Here is an 18,978-nt window from a genome sequence, read left to right as displayed (position 1 = left end):
ATTTTTTAAAATTTCGGTTCTCTTTTTTCGAAGTAGGAACTTGACTATAAGGCAACATAGAACATTTTGATAATGGATTTTATTTAAATGCTAATAAAAAAGCTGAAAATTCCGTCCATTCCAGCTAAGCTCTGGCTGTTCCAAAAGTGCTTTTTGAACCGGCGTTTCACTTCTCATCCAAGAAGCTTCTTCAGTTCTGACTGAATGGAAGGATTTATATTCCTTGCAGTCATCTTTGTCGTTAACATTTTTCCACCACTCAGTCAGAACTGAAGAAGCTTCTTGGACGAGAAACGAAACGTCTTCAAGCAAAACAAAGTCCAGTTGTCTTTTTGAAAAAGCACTTTTGGGACAACCATGACCTGGAGGAGTGAGAATCTCCGCCAGAAGCCCGTGGTGGTGAAGAAGAAGAGGACTCGGGCTCCCAAGACTGCATAAAAAAACAGTTCTCAGATTATCCAATAAAGAAATACAACCAGGCAAAAAAAAAATCGCTAAACTACGACACTCCGCGGACAACCCGGCATTGAATTCCGCTCTCGACTTCCATTCCCACCAACCCGCTGAGCTTTCTGGCCCTTCTAGCACAATTGGTCTCGGTGGCCGTCCCGAGGATCCCCCGTTTCCCATCATGCAACGAGCGACGCGGTCACGTGCTGTAGGTGGAGGCAGAAAATCCGGCCTTGTGTCCCTCGGATCTGCCGCCATGCTGTTGCTTTCGCTGCTCCGTGGCCGCTTTCGGCACAAGCCGCCTTTCCTGACGTCCCTGCTTACGCTCCTTTTGCTCGTCCTGCTGCCGGGCCCCGCTCAGCCCATCTCCTTCCAACTGCCGGGCAAAGCCCGCAAATGCCTACGGGAGGAGATTCACCGCGACAAGCTGGTCACCGGCGAGTACGAGGTGGCTCCCCCTCCGGGCTCGTCTACCGGCCCGTCAGCAAACCTCAAGGTGCAGGGCCGGCGAAAGAGCAAGCGGGGCAGTTGGGCGGGGGCGAGGGAGGGTGGGGGGCTGACCGGGCAGGTAGCCCTTAGAAAGGCTGCGAGATTGTCCCTAAAGCTGGGGTGGGCAACTGTGGCCCTTTTACAACCTGTGGACTTCAACTCCCAGAATTCCTGAGCCAGCCAAGCTGGCTCAGGAATTCTGGGAGTTGAAGTCCACAGGTTGTAAAAGGGCCACAGTTGCCCACCCCTGCCCTAAAGGGATGCTTAACCTTCCCTGCTCGCTACCTGGTACCTCCTTGGGCCGGCGTGTTGCCGACCCATGCGTGTATTCCCGTTCCCTTCCGCATCTTGGGACACGTCATCGCGCTCTGTGTCTCCCAAGAAGGCTGAATACGGAAGGAGGAAAAAGGCCAGTTTTTGTGTACTCGCTGGGAAGAATACCACGTATAAGGCCCTCACAACGGTTCCTGGGCCTCTCACTAAGTCCGGGAGGCAAAAAGGATTCTGCTTTACTTCCTTCGTTGGTTTTTATTTTCCCATACTTAGAACTTATTCATTCCTGACTTTATAGCTGAGCTTTTGTCTTGTGTCTCAACCAACCCGTTGTTTTGGAGTCCAAAACACAGTATTGTAAGGATTTATTCTCTTGTCAATAATATGACAGTAGGAAGTGTGACTCAAATAGGAAAAGACTAGAAGGGTGTTTTCCCCCCCTGCTTCACAGAGAAAGAGGAGAGAGATAAGGTGCAATAGTTTGTAGTCTTAAATTGGCTGCAGTGATGATGCCAGGAAGCCAAGACTAAGTCCATGCCCTGAAAATACCAAAGCATTGTGAATTTCCAATATTGTATATTAAAGCTTGCTTCATAGAATTTGTATTCTTACCAAAAGTGGTAGGACTCTTTGAAGTAATCCCTACATTATCCCATATTTGGGGGGGGGGGGAGGAATGTAAATTGGCACAAATTTGGTTGAATCTGTTATTTTTATCATGAATACATTATTCCTTCTCCAAGTAAAATTCTTCCCTCAGTGTGTGAAAATGCATTCATGGAGATTTTCTGGGATCTAATAGTATGACTACTAAATGAGAAGGGAAATATTTTTACAGCTATATTTTGAACCATCCTTATAAATCAGGTGTGTCAAATTGGCTGCCTGTGGGCTGGATGTGAGTTTGACACCTGTGTTATAAATCCTTCTGAATTAAGTGGAACTGTGTAAACAAAACCAAAGTTCTTTGTGGCTTGGAAGCTTGTACATGTAGTCCTTGATTTACAACCATTAATTTAATCACCATTCAAAGTTAAAATGGCAGTGAAAAAAGTGATTTATGACCGTTTTTCAAACTTATGACCGTTGAAACATCTTCGTAGTCACATAATCAAATTTTGGATGCTTGGCAACTGACATGTTTATGACATTTGCAATGTCCCAGGGTCATATGATCACCTTTTGCGACTATCTGACAAGCAAAGTTAATAGGGAACTCAAGATTCATTCAACAAAGTTAATAGGAACTCAGATTCACTCAACAACTGTGTTACTAATTTAACAACTGTGATGATTCACCTAACAACTGGGGCAAGAAAGGTCATAAAATGGGGCAAAACTGACTTAACTTCTTGCTTAGCAATGGAAATTCTGGGCTCAATTGTTGTAAACCAAGGACTACCTGTATAATCTCTAATTAACACCAGTAAGGCTAAATAGTGGAGATAAGAGGCAGGATGGGACAAATTTTTACTACTGTATATAAACTGCATGGAGTGCATTATCTGAGATGTCATATAATTAAACCAAATCCTCTTACCTAACTATGTGGAAGTCTATCCAAGAATGCATAGTTATATTTAAAAGCAAGATGGCTCTTATGATATGAATAATTTCTTGTTTAGGTATTTTGTTGAAGAGAAGTGAACAAATTAAAAACAAAGGAGCACTGGCCATCGCATAGAAAACACAGTGTGCATATAATTATTTTTTTGCAAACCAGTGTGCTGGCTGTACAGGAAACCCTTGATTTATGACCACAATTGGGCCCAAACTTTATTTTGGTAAGCAAAACAATTGTTAAGTGAGTTTTGCCCCATTTTGCAACCTTTCTTGCCAAAGTTGTTAAGTGAATCTAGCATGGTTGTTAAGTGAATCTGGCATCCCCAGACATGACTTTGCATGTCAGAAACTCACAAAAGGTGATATGACCACCAGGACTCTGCAACCATGATAAATATGAGCCAGTTGCCAAGTGGCTGAATTTTACATGACCATAAGAATGTTGCAATGGTTGTAAGAGTGTAAAATGGTCTAAAATCACTTTTTTCAGTGCTGCTGTAACTTCAAATGGTCACTAAATGAATGGCTGTAAATAGAGAAGTACCTGTTTTTTGACTTTTTGTCATAATAATTGAGTAAGGAGAGTCAAGGTAAAAGTGCTCTTTTTGAATAAAAGAGAACTAAGCCATCCCTTATTTTGGTTGGTGGTCTTGGTGGCTCTTGAACAATTGTTGGGCCAGACCAACAATTTTAAGGCTTGGAAGTTTTAAAAAAACATTTTAGGGGGAAGACAGATGCAACTGATTCATATATTGTTGCCAGGAAAACTGAATAGATTATCTATTTAAGCACCAGGAGTCAAGTGTGACTTGAAGGAATCTCCATTTTTCTTCACTATTCAAAAGAAAGTTAATGTTCTGTTAATTCTGTCAGAATTTTTTGCAGTTCAGGCAGCCATCTGTTTTTATAATTTAGTATTTACCATATTAATCTGAAGGTAATTTTGTGTCTCTTGTAAACAAGGCAGATTATACTTAATTTTCAGAAGCATTTCATATTTTCTTTTTACATAGTTTATCAGATTCAGATAATAAACACAGATGCTTATTTTGAATATGTTCAAATGATGATGTACAAATTATAAAGCTCCTTCAAAATAAAATATAGAATTAGAATTCTTTATTGGCCAAGTGTGATTACGGAATTTGTCTCCAGTGCATATGCTCTCAGTGTACAGTATTAAAACATTTTAACTACATATATTTAAGAAACATAAGGCAATAAACATTTTTGGTAGTTCTAAAAGATCTATGTATAGCACATTTCTTTTGACTAATAGGGATCCTATGGTTATAAACTCAAAAAGTGTAAATTTCTATTATATTATTTTTTTATCTTGAAGTCCCACTTTAGCAATTTGCTTTTTCCAGAAGACTGCAATAGTGTACTGAGATTCTGTGCACCAGCAATTTGTTTTTAATATCCCAATTTTGGTGGTTCACCAGATAGTTTCAGAGCATAGGGTGTTTATTCATCCAGAATAGTTTTTTAAAAAGCTTTAGCACAACTGATTGCATAAATGGTTTATTTGTCATTGCTGTTTTCCATTTACTAGCAATCACACAATAATTTTCAGATTGCACAGGGAACAGTTGTATAGAAGAACATAGGTAAAGTGCAGAACACTTTTTAATTACTATGATTGCTTTTAATTTTGTCATTTTTGTTCAGGTTAATTCATTGTTATGTTTACATATTTACCAAGCGATCTCAACACAAACATATACTTTTCATTCTGGAGGAGTTAATCCAGTGTAACAGAGAGGTTCTTTAGCATCTTTGTCCCAACTGTGTGTGGGCACTTATTGTTCAATTTGACACTGTGTTTGTGTATGGAAGGAGTGGAGCTGGTGTGGTTACTGCATAAGCATTTATGGAACATCTTTCATTCTTTATTGTACCCCCATAGTTGTGTGGGTTGACTTTTAAGCAGTTTGCTCAGTTTTATAAGCAATATGCCTAATGGTATATAAGTAGCTGTCATTTGTTGCCAGTTTAATAGAATTGTAAACGCAGCCAGACATTGGGAAGATCTAGTTCAGAACATCATGTGTTATATGATTTTGTACGAAAAGAACCATATTTGAACATTCTTATAAATTTTTACTGCACAAAATGAGACTTTAAATATATTTTAACATGTTCTAAGAATACAATTTAGTATTTGATAAATTGCGATTTTGGTAGTGGGGAAAAGTGTTCATGTAATTTGTCCAAGTTAATTGTGTAGCTAAATGTACCTATCATTCACTTTTCCCAGAACTACTGTTAATTTACTTTCAATGAATTGAATGAGGTCTCTCATTATATTATGCCCTCTTTTGAGACACTGCTTTTTTCATAGTGGATACCGTTATACTAATATAAACTATTTAAGATGATAGAGGATAATAACCCATGGCTTTTTTGACAATCACAATTCAGTTAAATTTAAATTTTCAGCAGTGAAGATGACCCAAAGGAAAATAATAACTGCATGTTGGAAGATTCCACCTTTCCCAATATTTAGCTATTTACCTGCTTGCTTCTTTAATTTTTAATTTTTTTCTTACAGATTACTGACACAGCTGGGCACATCCTTTATGTCAAGGAAGATGCTATTAAGGGCAAATTTGCTTTCACCACAGAGGACTATGACGTGTTTGAGGCTTGCTTTGAAAGCAAACTCCCTGTGGGTGAGTATGAAAAACTGCTAGATGCTTTTGACAAGTTCCTCTTTACTTTCTTTGCAGAATTCACTTAAAAGATAACTTTGGGTGTGAACCAGGGGTATCCGCTTTGCCAAATGTTTTTGATCTTTTGGACTGAAATGTCTAAGATTACTTAACCATGACCTTTTAAAATTACTGATGAAGATCAATTATTTTTTTTCTAGAAATGCTTGCAATTGACCAATAGTGCAATTATAATATGCTGAATAGAAAAACAATTTAATGCATGAAATATAAGAACACCTTTATCAAAGAACTATGTTACAGATAAAATCTCACTCAGCTGCTACGACTGGTTTGTAGATTGTTTTTTCACTTATGTTAGGAAATGCATTTACTGTTTGTAACCCATAGTTTATGTTGATATTTTATGTGAATCAAGTAATTTATTTCAATAACAAATTAACTTAATTCAATAAAAAAAATCCCCATTCAAAATTAACAAAATATGGGCACAACCAATAATTTTTAATATTTCCAGCCAGAAAATGCAGGAGAACATGGAGACGGTATTGATTTTAATTGTTTTAATGGATAAATTATATTGAATATTTAGCTTTAATTTTGTACATTGTGCAGTCACATACATGTAAAAAAGGGTAGCTACATAAATTCAGTAAATAAGATATTTGCTACATTTTCTAACTCTGTGCCCCCCAGCCTTTTGGACACCAGGACCGGCTCCATGGAAAGAGATTTTTCCACGGAGCAGAGGGTGTGTGGTTTCGCATGCTACTTGTATCCCCCAGATGGGGCTTCGCTTGTTTGTGTGGCCTAGTTTCTGGCCTGCCGCAGACCGGTGCTGGTCCACAGACCAGGGGTTGGGGACCTCAGTTCTAACTTCTTCATGAAGTAATTTTTTTTGTTCTCTAGTCTTGATTCACATGTTTTATCACATAAGAGGTGTTGAAAGTTTCTGCCTGCTTTTTATTTTTTCTGTCTTTGTTTTGTAGGAATTCAGTATGGATATTAGATTGGATTTGCTGATACTAGAGCACTTTATAATCCTTGGTGATGGAATTTTATCTGTTTACTGTATATCTGCTAATATCCTTGGGCCAGGCAGGTAGACCTATTATTGATATGTACATAATATGTAGTGGCAAGGTTGAGGATCCCTTTCATTAGCACTTTGTTTTGTTTCATGTGAGGAAAAAAAAGTGTAAAAGACATTGATTGTGTACCGAGAACTGATGGGCAGTTCCACAACAAGCTTTGGAGCTAATGGTTCCTTGAGAAGTGATGCATTTATCCATCTTTCTGTCAAATTACAGGATTAGAGTTCAGCAGAAGTAGTGCATAATCCTCTTGTCATTTTCATACTGCTTCTGCTCAGGGAGAGATAGCCCTTGAAGAAGGTTTGCATTGGGCTTGAAGAAGCTTTTGTACTCACTGCATAATGAATTTTCTGAGTATTGTGTTTCCTGTACTGCATTCTGAACTTATAAATGCTGTGCACTCAGCACTGAGGGAAACTGAGATTTTATTGAATTCTTGCTAGCCTGTTTCTACTTTTTTGAAGGATGTTGCTGAATTGCCTGCACTTTACAAAAAAAGTACGTAGAGCTTCTTACTTGACAAGTATCAAGTTCTATATCAACACAGCAGCCTGGGTAGAGTCTGTATAAAAGATAATTCCAGATACTTGATACGATTTGAGTATTATAGGTTATTAGGCATGTCAATAATTTTTTTACATGCTGTTCATAAAATAGATGGACATTCTTTGGCAGTTTAGGCAGCAGTATAATTATTTCTGCTGGGGGAAGTCAAAACTAAGATAACAGTTATTTGAGCTGTTAAGCCAGGTGGAGTTTGAGCAATTGGGATTTCTCAAGCCTGTAGCCACAAAAATGGGGAAGAGGAAGTGAAAGACAATTTTTTTGTACAAATATCCCATAGAGGGAAGAGGTGGCCTGTAAGACTTATAAGGATCCCACAGTATGTGCACAATTATTTTTTTTTCTTGCGTCATTTACTATGCTGTTCAAGCTGCAAAATTGCTCCTATTTTTGCAGATTTTCCTCATATTTCTACCATATACTAAAGTTTGAGAATAATGATGTATGTACCAGTCACATCTATCAGATTAACTTGATTAATTATTATTATATCCATTTCTGTGTCCTTCACTCAAGGATGCCTTTAAAAATAACTCTTACACGGACATTCAATCGTTATTTGGTCAGATCTGAGGCTTTTGTTATTGTTCTTCACTCTTTAATCTTGTTTTTCTATTCAAATTTTCTGAAAGGTTCCTGTGGATCTAGGGCCAGTGAACAGTTTGAAGGCATACAGTTTTTTTCTCTGGCTTCCAGGATATTGGAGTTGGAGCTCCTGATAGGTGAAGAAAAAGCCCCTGATAAAAAGATAGAAGGGGGAAGGAAATTAAAACAAGACTCTTCAGTACTGCACACTCTAGGACTGTTGTACTCCGTATGCCTTAGGAAGGAACATTCACCTCTGCCCAATCTTTGTCTATAGAAAAGCTATGTAGAGAAAATCAAGGCATTCCAATGACAGTTAGTGTTCTTGTATATCTAGTACCAATTGAAAAGAAAGTGGATAAGAGTGGTACTGAATGTAATTCAGTTGTATACTGAAAATGTTAAATGTGCTTTTTGAAAGCAACATCTATACTTACTCTGGTTAAGTGTATTTGCTGAGACTTGAAAATGCTCTTAATCCTTCTGTGATTTACAGGGGAATAAGTGGCAATTAATTCTACCCATGGTCTACCAGTAAATGATGCACTGATCCCATTTTGATTTTTATAGGACTCATCAATTCTATATGGATTAAGAAAAGATTTGTGGCAAAAATATTTGGCAAACAATTTTTCACATGGATCCTGCCTTCTGTTAGTTCTTTTTGTGATGACAAAAAACCTGTCAAAACAAGTTATTGGACATTCTGGTTTCCTTAAAGTGGAAAGAATAATTTGTTTATGTTGTAATTTTACCCATCAAATATACTATACTTCCTTATTTGTAGTTTTATTTTGAATACTATTTTTAAACTAAATAAACAGAGTAACATAAAATCATAAAATGATTGTAAAGGATATTTTGCAAACTTCTCATCAGCAATGTGGATTTCTATTTTTGGAAGTCCAACATATTTTTTTATTCTAAATATTTTTGTATTTATCCATAAGATGTTGAAAGTACTGTAGGTATTCATTATCCTGATAGTTCCTACTATTTAATTGTTTTATTTATTTATTTATTTATTTATTTAATTTGATTTATATGCCGCCCTTCTCCGAAGACTCAGGGCGGCTTACAATGTGCTCAGCAACATTGTAAGTTTGTCCTAATAGTTTCCAGATCTACTCTTGTGCATTTCTACTGTTGTAATCTAAGAACCGAAAGGTTGCTAAAATTTTTGTAATCTATGTAATGAAATTCTTTGTATATAAATTCAAACTGAAATTTTGTTGATTTCAGTCATGTTTATTGACTACATATTTGAATGCAATTGTAATAATTGTTTCTTAAATGGGTCCAAATTGATTATGTGGTTTTAATCAGAATTCATTTTCATAGGAATAGGTAGCAATTGTGAGATAGAAATTGGGGACACATTTTTTTATCCTCAACTATTCTGAAAGCTACATTTTGGTATATTAGAAATTATTGGTAGCAGCACCATTTCCATCAACTGAAGGAGGGCATTTCTTTCTGTTATCCACACAAAATATTTCTTACTGTATTGTGCTGCCATCTATTTGTGAAAGAGAGTAAAAACATACAACATTTTTCCACCTTGAGGCAGAAATGTTGGCATACATTCTGTGAAACAACTATATTATATGAAACACTAAGAATTTATTATAAGCAAAGGAGGCAGGCCAGAGAGGTAAAATATCTTTGCTTCCTCCACTGAATCCATAGCAGCTAATTTTGTGGCTCCCCCAGATGTATATGCAGGTGCTTCTGTTTACCACTCTGCTTGCTTGCTTGCTTGCTTCTCATTATAATACATCGGGCTTCATGGCAAGAAAGCCTTTGGCTACCACCGGCTTCCAGGTTTTCCAGAAATTGCTATTGCTGTATTATGGTACATTGCCAATGCTGGTGCCTTCTCCTTGGGGAACACACATGCATGTTCTAGCCAAGAAATGAAGACAGAGCAGGAAGTGAACCTCCTTCCCCCTAAACTTGAAATTTATTTTTCTGTGCAAGGTAAAGAGTTCAGAATACAAAATCCCTTATTTGTAAGCATGAAAATCAAACTCACATATTCATGCTGTTTTTCCATTTAAAATCTGTTCCCTAAGATGCTAAACTGAACAGTTGGTGATTGTTGGATCCCCTGTGATGGCGCCTTCTTGTGTCCCATTTTCAAGATTCTTTTCAATAATAATATGTCTGACTTAACATAGCCCTAGTTATTCTGCCATATAACTTCTATTTTGCAAGCTTCATTTCTTATATTTTCCACTTAAAAACTAAACATGGTCTTAGAAATAATGGATATTAAAAAGAGGTGATTTGAAATCCGAATAAGGGAGAAAATATTTTTTCTTCCCCCAGAAATGAAAGACCAAAAGCAAAATAATTGTTTCTTCAAACTAACTGACGTTGTCTAAGCTGATGTATACAGCCTTATCCTATTCATTAATTTCTGGAAATAGAACATTTTTTTTCTAGGTGATCTTTCTTCTTTCATCTAGATATATATGTACATTAATGAAAGTGAGCCCTGTTAACTCTTTAGGACTTAAGTAAACACGCCATAATTTACATTCAAAGTATTGGTCAGATTTCAACTGAAGGTGGATTTTCCATTTTTCCCCCTTTCCTGATCTACCATCCTTTTTACAGAACTCAATCAGGGGTGAAATGCTCCCGGTAAAAAAAAAGCCTCTGATGATCACGCGGCTCAGCTGGGATCGTCAGAGCCTTTTCAAAGCATTTTTTAACCACCTCTTTCCCGGAAGCGTTTGCAGAAAAAAATGCTTTAAAAGTCTCTCTGACAATCAGGCAACTCAGCTGGGATCATCAGAGAGACTTTTTTTCTGCAAGCTCTTCAGCGGAAGAGGTGGTTAAAAAAATGCTTTGAAAAGGCTCTGACAATCCCAGCTGTGTTGCCTGATCGGCAGAGCCTTTTCAAAGCACTTTTTTGCATTTGCAGAAAAAATGCTTTGAAAAATAAATAAATAAAAAAAAAAGTTGGCCACGCCCACCCAGTCACATTACCACCCACCCACCAAGCCACGCCCACAGAACCGGTAGTAACAAATTTTACATTTCACCCCTGAACTCAATACATGAATTATCATAACCAATTTAATTTCGCCCCCCTTGGTTATTTTAAGAGAGGATGTCAGTTCCTTGCAGTATCAGAAAGGCAATCATAGTATCACTTTAAGATAGGGAAATGATAACGCTTCATTTTTGCAGATAAATCAGTGTTACAGATAGTCGTTGAATTAGAATCTGTTAATGGAACCCGACCATCATGTTTTAACTTGTGACAATCATAAAATCATCCTTTTTTCTTTTCTGCCATGGTTGTTGAAGAAATCTGTGGTCGTTAAGCAAACCAGTGGTTTATTATGAATGTGGTTTTGCTGAAAGGCGGAAGTAAATGATGGTTTTCAGCAAAACTGTCATAAAATGCAGTCACAAAACTGTAAATAGGCCTGGTTGCCAAGACCCTAAATATGGTTTTGTGACTGGAGGGATTCCCCACTGTTGGAACTTCAAATTTGGGTCATAAATATGCCTCAGGTAGATCTGTCAGAACTTTGAACAGTTACTAAGCGACCAGTTGTAAATTGAGGACTACCTGTACTTTAGTGATTAAACATTACCTACACTGTGAACAACAAAAGTAGAAAGCTTTGTAAGTAAAAGGTTAAAGCCTTAGGACAGTGATGGCTAACCTTTTTGCTGTCATGTGCCAAAAATGGGTGTCACGCTGGCGCATGCCCATACCCACAATTCAATGCACCCCATGTATGTGCATGCGCCCCCTCCGCGGTCCCCGCGCTTTTGGCACGTGATGGCACAGGGGGCCCGGTAGGCCCATTTTTTTTGCCCTCCCCAGGCTCCAGAGGCTTTCTTGGAGCTTGGGGAGGGCGAAAACGGCCTTCCCCAACCCCCCAGAGGCCCTTCCGAGGCCGGAAAAGGCCCGTTTGCCGACTTCCAGTGGGACAGGAAGGCCCGTTTTTCGCTCTCCCCAGGCTCCAGAGCCTTTCTAAGAGCCTGCGGAGGGCAAAAGCGGCATTCCTCACTCCCCTGGAGGCCCTCCGGAGGCCGGAAACAGCCTGTTTCCCGACTTCCGGTGGGCCCAGAAAGCCCGAAAATCAGCTGGCACCAGAGCTGAGCCAGGGCAACGCTTGGGTGCCCACCGATATGGCTCTGCATGTCACCTGTGGCATACATGCCATAGGTTCACCATCACGGCCTTAGAATGTGATTTTTATTGCTTGGAGTTGAAATGAAGATATACTTTTTAAAAATACCTATGAGTATATTTGCAACATTCACCGAGTATTAATGAAAAAGCTCTTTGCGAGCCCACTTACTTAAGGTTTATTTATGATGGTAATGGTAAAGCTTGAATTGGGAAAAAAAAAAGACAGAGCAAGCTAGTATTTTTTAGCAATTTCCCAAATGATTTAGAAGTTGGCTAGGTGGTCTGCTTTTCAAAGTAATTTCATCTGTTCCATTTAATATACAATTTGGCTTTCTACTGTTTCCATTTGGATAGAATTTTCCTGTTAGTTCCAGCTAACTAATCTGGCATTATTAAATTGTACTTATATATTTTCTTACTCTTTGCGGGTGGACTGAAGGCCAGGAAATCGGAGTGCCTGCATTCTGCACTCTCCATATGCATATTTGCAACAGTTTCTTATATTATTTTTGGGAGTTCTTCCTTCAGGAGAACCCTGTCGACTTTTCTATGGTTATAATAATAATTTGGCCGCATCTAACTGTTCAGAGATTTCTGGAGAGTGAGCTATAAATCCCTCTATAATAGGGAAGGGAGCAGAGCTGGGAATTTCCTGGCAGCCAAAGTACTGCATACAATGAGTCCTTTCATTGCATTTCCAGGAACAGGGCGGATGCCAGACCAGCTTGTGACCTTGAATATGAAGCACGGAGTGGAAGCAAAAAACTATGAGGAGGTATGTCTCTGCTTTTTCTGCTTTTGTCTCTGCTTTTTTGCTAGCACTCATGGGATGCTGTTGATGCATAACGTTGGGCTCAAAACATTATGCTTCTTTTTGATGTGCTCACCATCTAATTTCACTGGCTGTTGCTTGTACATACTGAAATTTTTAAAATTTGCTGAGGTCATTGAAAAGGGTAAAATTGGATCATTATCTTTAAACTATATTTGGTTAGAGATCATTTGTTCATTTCTTTAAAAAGTTTTTTAATAATACAATATTATTAATGAAAACTACATTAAATCTTACTTTAAAATAAGTTCCTGAATTATTTCACAACAGATTTCATTTAAGGCTATTATTCCAAAGACATTTAAGAAGAACCCTATTAAATTCAATAAAATTTACTTTGAAGTAAATGTGTACAACGTTCTATAATTTAGGCCTAAATTCTGCAGGCCTGCATTGTGATCCTTCATAAATGTTTCTCCACAAGGCTTTCAGAAAGAGCAAAAAAATCGATAAAGCATATTTACAGCTGGCTTAATAAAGTGTGGTTCCTATGAATGTTATGAATGGAGATTCCCAGGTTTATTTAATAATTATATATTTTCTTGATCATGGTCTATAAAACAGAACATTTTACTTTTTTTCTTCATTTTAATGTAGATGAAGGCTACCATCACATGTAGGGGTTGTTTGGCAACTATCATACCTGTAATATAACTTTTTAGGCCTGTTTTTTGCTTTAGGTGAAATTTCTATAGAAAAGCTGCTATAATATTTGCAAACACCAGAGTTTGATTGCCCTCTTGTGGGCAACAACCAAACTGTTGATAGTAGTTTAAATCTGTTATTATGTATTCAGTGTTCATCTATGTTACAATACTTGAAGTAAATTGAAGAAAACGTTCAGTAGGAAGTATATTTAGGATTACAGTCAAATTCCTCTTGCAATTAAACATAACATTCTTAAAGCCGCTTCTTCCATGTGATTTTTCTGGTCATGTGAGATTTCATTTCCATTTGAGAGTCAAATGTATCCTAAAATTCCTCAATGTTATTAACAATTATTTAGATGTTTGGTAAAATCAACTAGAACTCACTAAACTGTCATCAAGACAGAAAAATTAAAAGTTTGATTTGTAAGTGAGGGAAGTCAAATTTTCTTCTGTTTAGGAAAATTATGGGAATCATAGCAGTTGGAACATTTTTTAAAATTACTGTCAAAGAAGGAAAGTGTGGATATTTGCCTTGCTCATTAAGTGCTATTTATATGTGAAGTTGAGAGAAATGAATAGAAAATTACTTCCCTTTCAAGGTTGGAGTCCATCTTTAATCCTCATTTATAATACAGTATCCTCGATGTTGCAGATTGCTGTTGTCATGGCCAGATCACCTTCTGTGAAGGATTATTAGGTGGAGTGATCCTGAATTTTTAATCTCCCCTTTTACCATGATTCCAGCAAGGTGATAGCCATGCAGAGAGGATAACCCCTGCTAGCTACACAGAATGGGCAAAAAATTAAGGTGTCTACATCAATCCCAACTGACTACATTTTTAATTAAAAAGAAAACAATAAGTATCTTATACCAACAAACCTACATTGGATAGTAAATATGTTTTGTGGTTTCAGGTAGTTGGTTTGCTGTACCTTGTCTGTCTGCCATAGTGTAGTGTTCAACCAGAGTTGTATACTGTATTATATAGGAAAAAGAAAGTGGTTTTGGCTTTAGGAAAGAATTGGTTGCTTAGCAGTAGAATTACTTCCAGATATTAGAGGTATTACTTGTGCCAATTTTATGCCTATGAACATTTGTGCCTGGTGATGAAGGATAGGAAATAGGATTTTAGAGATGTTGAAATTCTACCCTTTTTATTCTGGATACATTCTTTATAATCTCATCATAGCCAAGCAATAACTGGACTGTTTATTGTGGCAAAAGATGGAGTATTGGCTGTGAGCTTCCTGGCATTAAAAGGATCTCAAGTGGCGGGATGTGGAGACAAATGTCTGGTCATAATAGACAGTGCTGATCCAGATGTATCTATTGTCTACTTTCAATTAAGGCAGTTTTGTCTAAGGTTTAAAGAAATAACTGCATTTTGAGATCAGGAATCTTCATATTACTGATGAAGACACAGATGGGATATGCTGAAAAATAATCTGAAATTAATTTGCTACTCAATAGATGGAGGAAATGTTTATACCACATCTGCATAAATAAACATGTAATAATTCTCAGCTGCCCTTATTGCCCTAGGAACCTGCTGAAAGAGATGTAGAAAGGTAGTCCTTATATTTACTGACCACTGGTGTTTAGTGACTGTTCAGTGAAGTTACAGTGGTTCTGGAAAAAAAAAAGAGACTTAAAATCATAGCAGTATCTCCACATTCATGTGATTGCAATTCAGGTGTTTGGCAACAGACACACATTTATCACGGTCACAACGTCCTGTGGCCAAGTGACTGCCATCTGCAACCTTTACAGTTGGTGTCTGACAAGCAAAGTCAACGGGGAAGGCAGCAGGAAATCGCAAGCCATGCATACATGACATCTCACTTAACAACCTGCAGCAATTTGTTTAGTAATCAGAGCCAGAACTGACAAGGTGGCATATGTCGGGTGTGGTCATGTGACTTTATGACCGCATCGCTTAGTGACACAATTGCCAGTCCAAATTGCAGTCAGTAAATGAGGACTATCTGTATTCACAAAAAATATGTTAATAAAAAGCATCTCCTTAAGGTATGCTATGTTTTATTTGTTGGCATAGTGGACTGTGTTCCAGTAGAAGTTCACATTTAAATGGGAATGGGTTGATACCTTCTGGATCATTGACATATAATGTCCTCTTTTATCAGATTGCTAAAGTGGAAAAGCTGAAACCATTGGAGCTGGAGCTGCGACGACTGGAAGATCTTTCAGAATCTATTGTTAATGACTTTGCATACATGAAAAAGCGAGAAGAGGAGATGCGGGATACTAATGGTATGTACTTGTGGGCCTCCGAGTACCACTGTTATGTTTCTGTGCCTAGAGAATATGAATAATGTTTTTTATACAAAACATGATAAATATTCCATTATTCTATTGTTTTATTTAATTATTTAATTAGAATATAACTTCCCATACAGTTGCATTTCAAAGTTTACAATAAAATACAAGATAAAAACAATAAGTTAATATCAAATCAAAAACATACCAAAAAGGTGAATTGGGAAAAAAAAATATAAACACTTGAGAGTCATTTAGGGAAGAACTAAGCAAAGAAGTCTCTAAAAGCTGTAATAGTAGATACCTGATGAATTTCAGTGTACACATAAGCATAGAGAAGGCTCACCCCACTAGTCACTAGTATAAACGTGATCAAGCATTATGTTCATCAAAGCTGAAGTTCTCCTGCATGTGCTAAAGCTGACTTTAGGGTCCTACAGTTACTTATTCCCAATTTCTGCAGAAAGGAAATTATGCTGAAATAAAAAATTACCAAAGGTGACCTAATTTTACCTTTCACTTCAAAGCTCCAAGCCACTCTTTTTACATCTTGAGGCTGAAATAGTTTGGAATACAGGTGGTCCTCGACTTATAACCACAATTGAGCTCCAAATTTATGTTTTTAAGCAAGACAGTTGTTATGTGAGTTTTGTCCCATTTTATGACCTTTCTTGCCGCAGCTGTTAATAACATGGTTGTTTAGTGAAACTGGCTTTCTCATTGACTTTGCTTGTCAGGTCGCAAAAGGTGATTACATGACTCCAGGCTACTGCAACCATTATAAATATGAGCCATTGTCAAGCATTTGAATTTTGATCATTTGATCATGGAGATGCTGCAATGGTTGAATGAAAAATGGTCATAAGCCACTTTTTTTAGTGCCGTTATAAGATTGAATGCTCACTAAATAAACTGTTGTAAGTCAAGGACTCCCTGTATTCACTACCTTAATATGTTAGCCCTGTGACAGTCTGACATAGACCTATGGTTGTCATAGAGACCAGGAAAACATAATCGGACACTAGTAGGACAGTCTTAACATGAATGAAGTGTATGTGGCTCATATTCATTTATTCTCCTGCACTACACCTGTGACCATCTCTGCCAGCTAAGTCAGATAAGCAGAGTGGAGATCTCACCAACAAAATCTTTAGTCTGTTTCTTTCAAACCAAATAAATCAATAGCTTCTCCCAGTTTGGAGAAATGTTCTGATAATGAGTTATTTCAGTGGGCCCCAATGATTCCTCATATTCTCTAGCTGGTTTTTTTTGTTTATTAAGAAAGTTGGCAGAGTTGAGTCAAGTATACCACATAGGTCTCGATAATATATGTGAGACGTTCTTAGACTGAACCTACATTTTGTGTACCAACTTGCTTTTTAACAATATTACCAGGTGATAATAGAGGAGAATGATAGCCCACAACTATCCTGCTTTTAAAAATGTCTCTTCACAATCCCTTTCCATCCTACTGAGATTACCTGAACAGAGACATCTCTGTTCTGCATGTTTAGTTATCATATACTCTAATTTTGCTATGCCAATATAATATGTTTGTTTTTTTTTGCCACTTCAGTGTCAAAAGAAAGAGGTTTCCATGTCACTCACTGTCAGGGATACGTACATCTAGTTCTAAGAACAGTCAAATTCGGTATTTGAAATGTGATCAGAAGTAGCTTATATGCATGCTTTGTAATATGTTTTATAATTTGATTCTAGAACATTTTTCTAAAACTTAAACTTTCCCTTTCTAGACAGGTATATGATTCATTAGAAGCAATGAGTATAAGCAAAACATGTTGAGGACTGTTTATTGACCATGCATATCTCATTTTCACATGCAGTTGTCATGAAACTAAGAATATGAATACAGAATACCAGATTTGGAAGGGACCTTGAAGGTCATCTAGTCCAACTCCTTGATCAAGCAGGAAATTACAAACGGCTGTCCAATCTCTTTTTAAACACCTCCAGTGATGGAGCACACAACTTCTGGAGACAAGCCGTTCCACTGATTAATTGTTCTCACTGACAGGAAATTTCTCCTTAATTGAATCTCTTCCTTAAGCTTCCATTCATTGCTTCTGGTCTTGCCCTCATGTGATTTGGAAAATAAATTAATCTGTGCAGGCTCTCAAATATTGGAAGACTGCTATCATGTCATCCCTAATCCATCTCTTCATTAGCCTAGACATTCTCAGTTCCTGCAACAGTTCATTGTACAATTTAGCCTCCATTCCTCTAATCATCTTTGTTGTCTCCTCTGCACTCTTTCTAAAGTCTTAACATCTTTTTTGTATCAAGGGGACCAAAACTGGATGCAGTATTCCAAGTCTTACCAATGCCATATAAAGCGATACTAACACTTCATGTGATCTTGATACTGTCCTTCTGTTGATGCAGCCTAGGACTTTATGGCTTTTTGGCAGCTGCATACTTAAGTGACTGTCCACTAGAACTCCTAAATCCCTGTCATAGTTACTGCTGTTGCATCAGATATCATCTATTCTGTACCTGTGCATGTTTTTTCTAATTTGAATTGTATCGGTTGAATAAAAACAGAACCTCTTTTAATTATATCTTGTCCACTGAGCCCAAACAGCTTTTTACTGAAAATATCAGCACTTCAAGTGAAGACATAATAGACTGTGAGATTCAAATTTTCTTGGCATTTTTTTCTAACAATGGGCTTTTTTCTTTCAGAATCTACCAACATTCGAGTACTGTACTTCAGCATTTTTTCAATGTTCTGCCTTATTGGACTGGCAACTTGGCAAGTCTTTTATCTGCGGCATTTCTTCAAAGCTAAGAAATTGATTGAGTAGCAAGAAGGGCTAATTTTCCCTTGTTTTGACACCCCAGGGAACAACACAGAGACCTAGCAATGACTATTGAGAGCCAACTTGGAGCTGACCTGCAAAAACGAACTTTTTCTACAATTACCCACCAAAGGGATGGAGGGAGGGAAATACTGGCACAAAAACTGAGGAGGAAATTCAGGACTATTGAATAGATTTGGAAGAGGTGATAGTTTGATTTTGAGAATTTTTGGACACAAATAAATAAAATTGTCTCAAACTGATCTTTTTTTGTTTGTTTACATAAACAGTTAAATGATGTTATCTTACATGTCACAGAGTTACTCGTATCTGCCACTTCAATACCCAATGTGATGTATTTGAACCAATCTTGTTATTATATGGAGTTGGGTGAGGGAATGGCAAGAAGTACAGATGGTCCTCGACTAACAACAGTTCATTTAGTGAGCGTTCAAAGTTACAGCAGAACTGAAAAAGGTGACTAATGACCATTTTTCAGAGTTACGACCTTTGCAACATCCCCATGATCATGTGATCAAAGTTC

The 18,978-nt window shown here is 37.4% G+C and overlaps 1 protein-coding gene across 1 annotated transcript; it reads left to right on the top strand.

Annotated features, from left to right (window-relative positions):
- The first annotated feature begins 631 nt into the window (after positions 1-631).
- TMED10 (transmembrane p24 trafficking protein 10) lies at positions 632-18,697 on the top strand. The gene is made up of 5 exons (XM_070940945.1): positions 632-946; positions 5,330-5,450; positions 12,557-12,630; positions 15,483-15,609; positions 18,319-18,697. The coding sequence occupies exons 1-5, from the start codon at positions 632-634 to the stop codon at positions 18,438-18,440; spliced, it is 759 nt and encodes a 252-aa protein (XP_070797046.1). The 3' UTR covers positions 18,441-18,697.
- Positions 18,698-18,978: the final 281 nt, after the last annotated feature.

Source organism: Pituophis catenifer, unplaced genomic scaffold (genome assembly GCF_029215685.1).
Source record: "Pituophis catenifer annectens isolate HBS135680 unplaced genomic scaffold, rPitCat1.0.hap2 SCAF_1, whole genome shotgun sequence".
Lineage (NCBI taxonomy): Eukaryota > Metazoa > Chordata > Lepidosauria > Squamata > Colubridae > Pituophis > Pituophis catenifer.
This window is presented reverse-complemented; position numbering and strand designations above follow the sequence as displayed.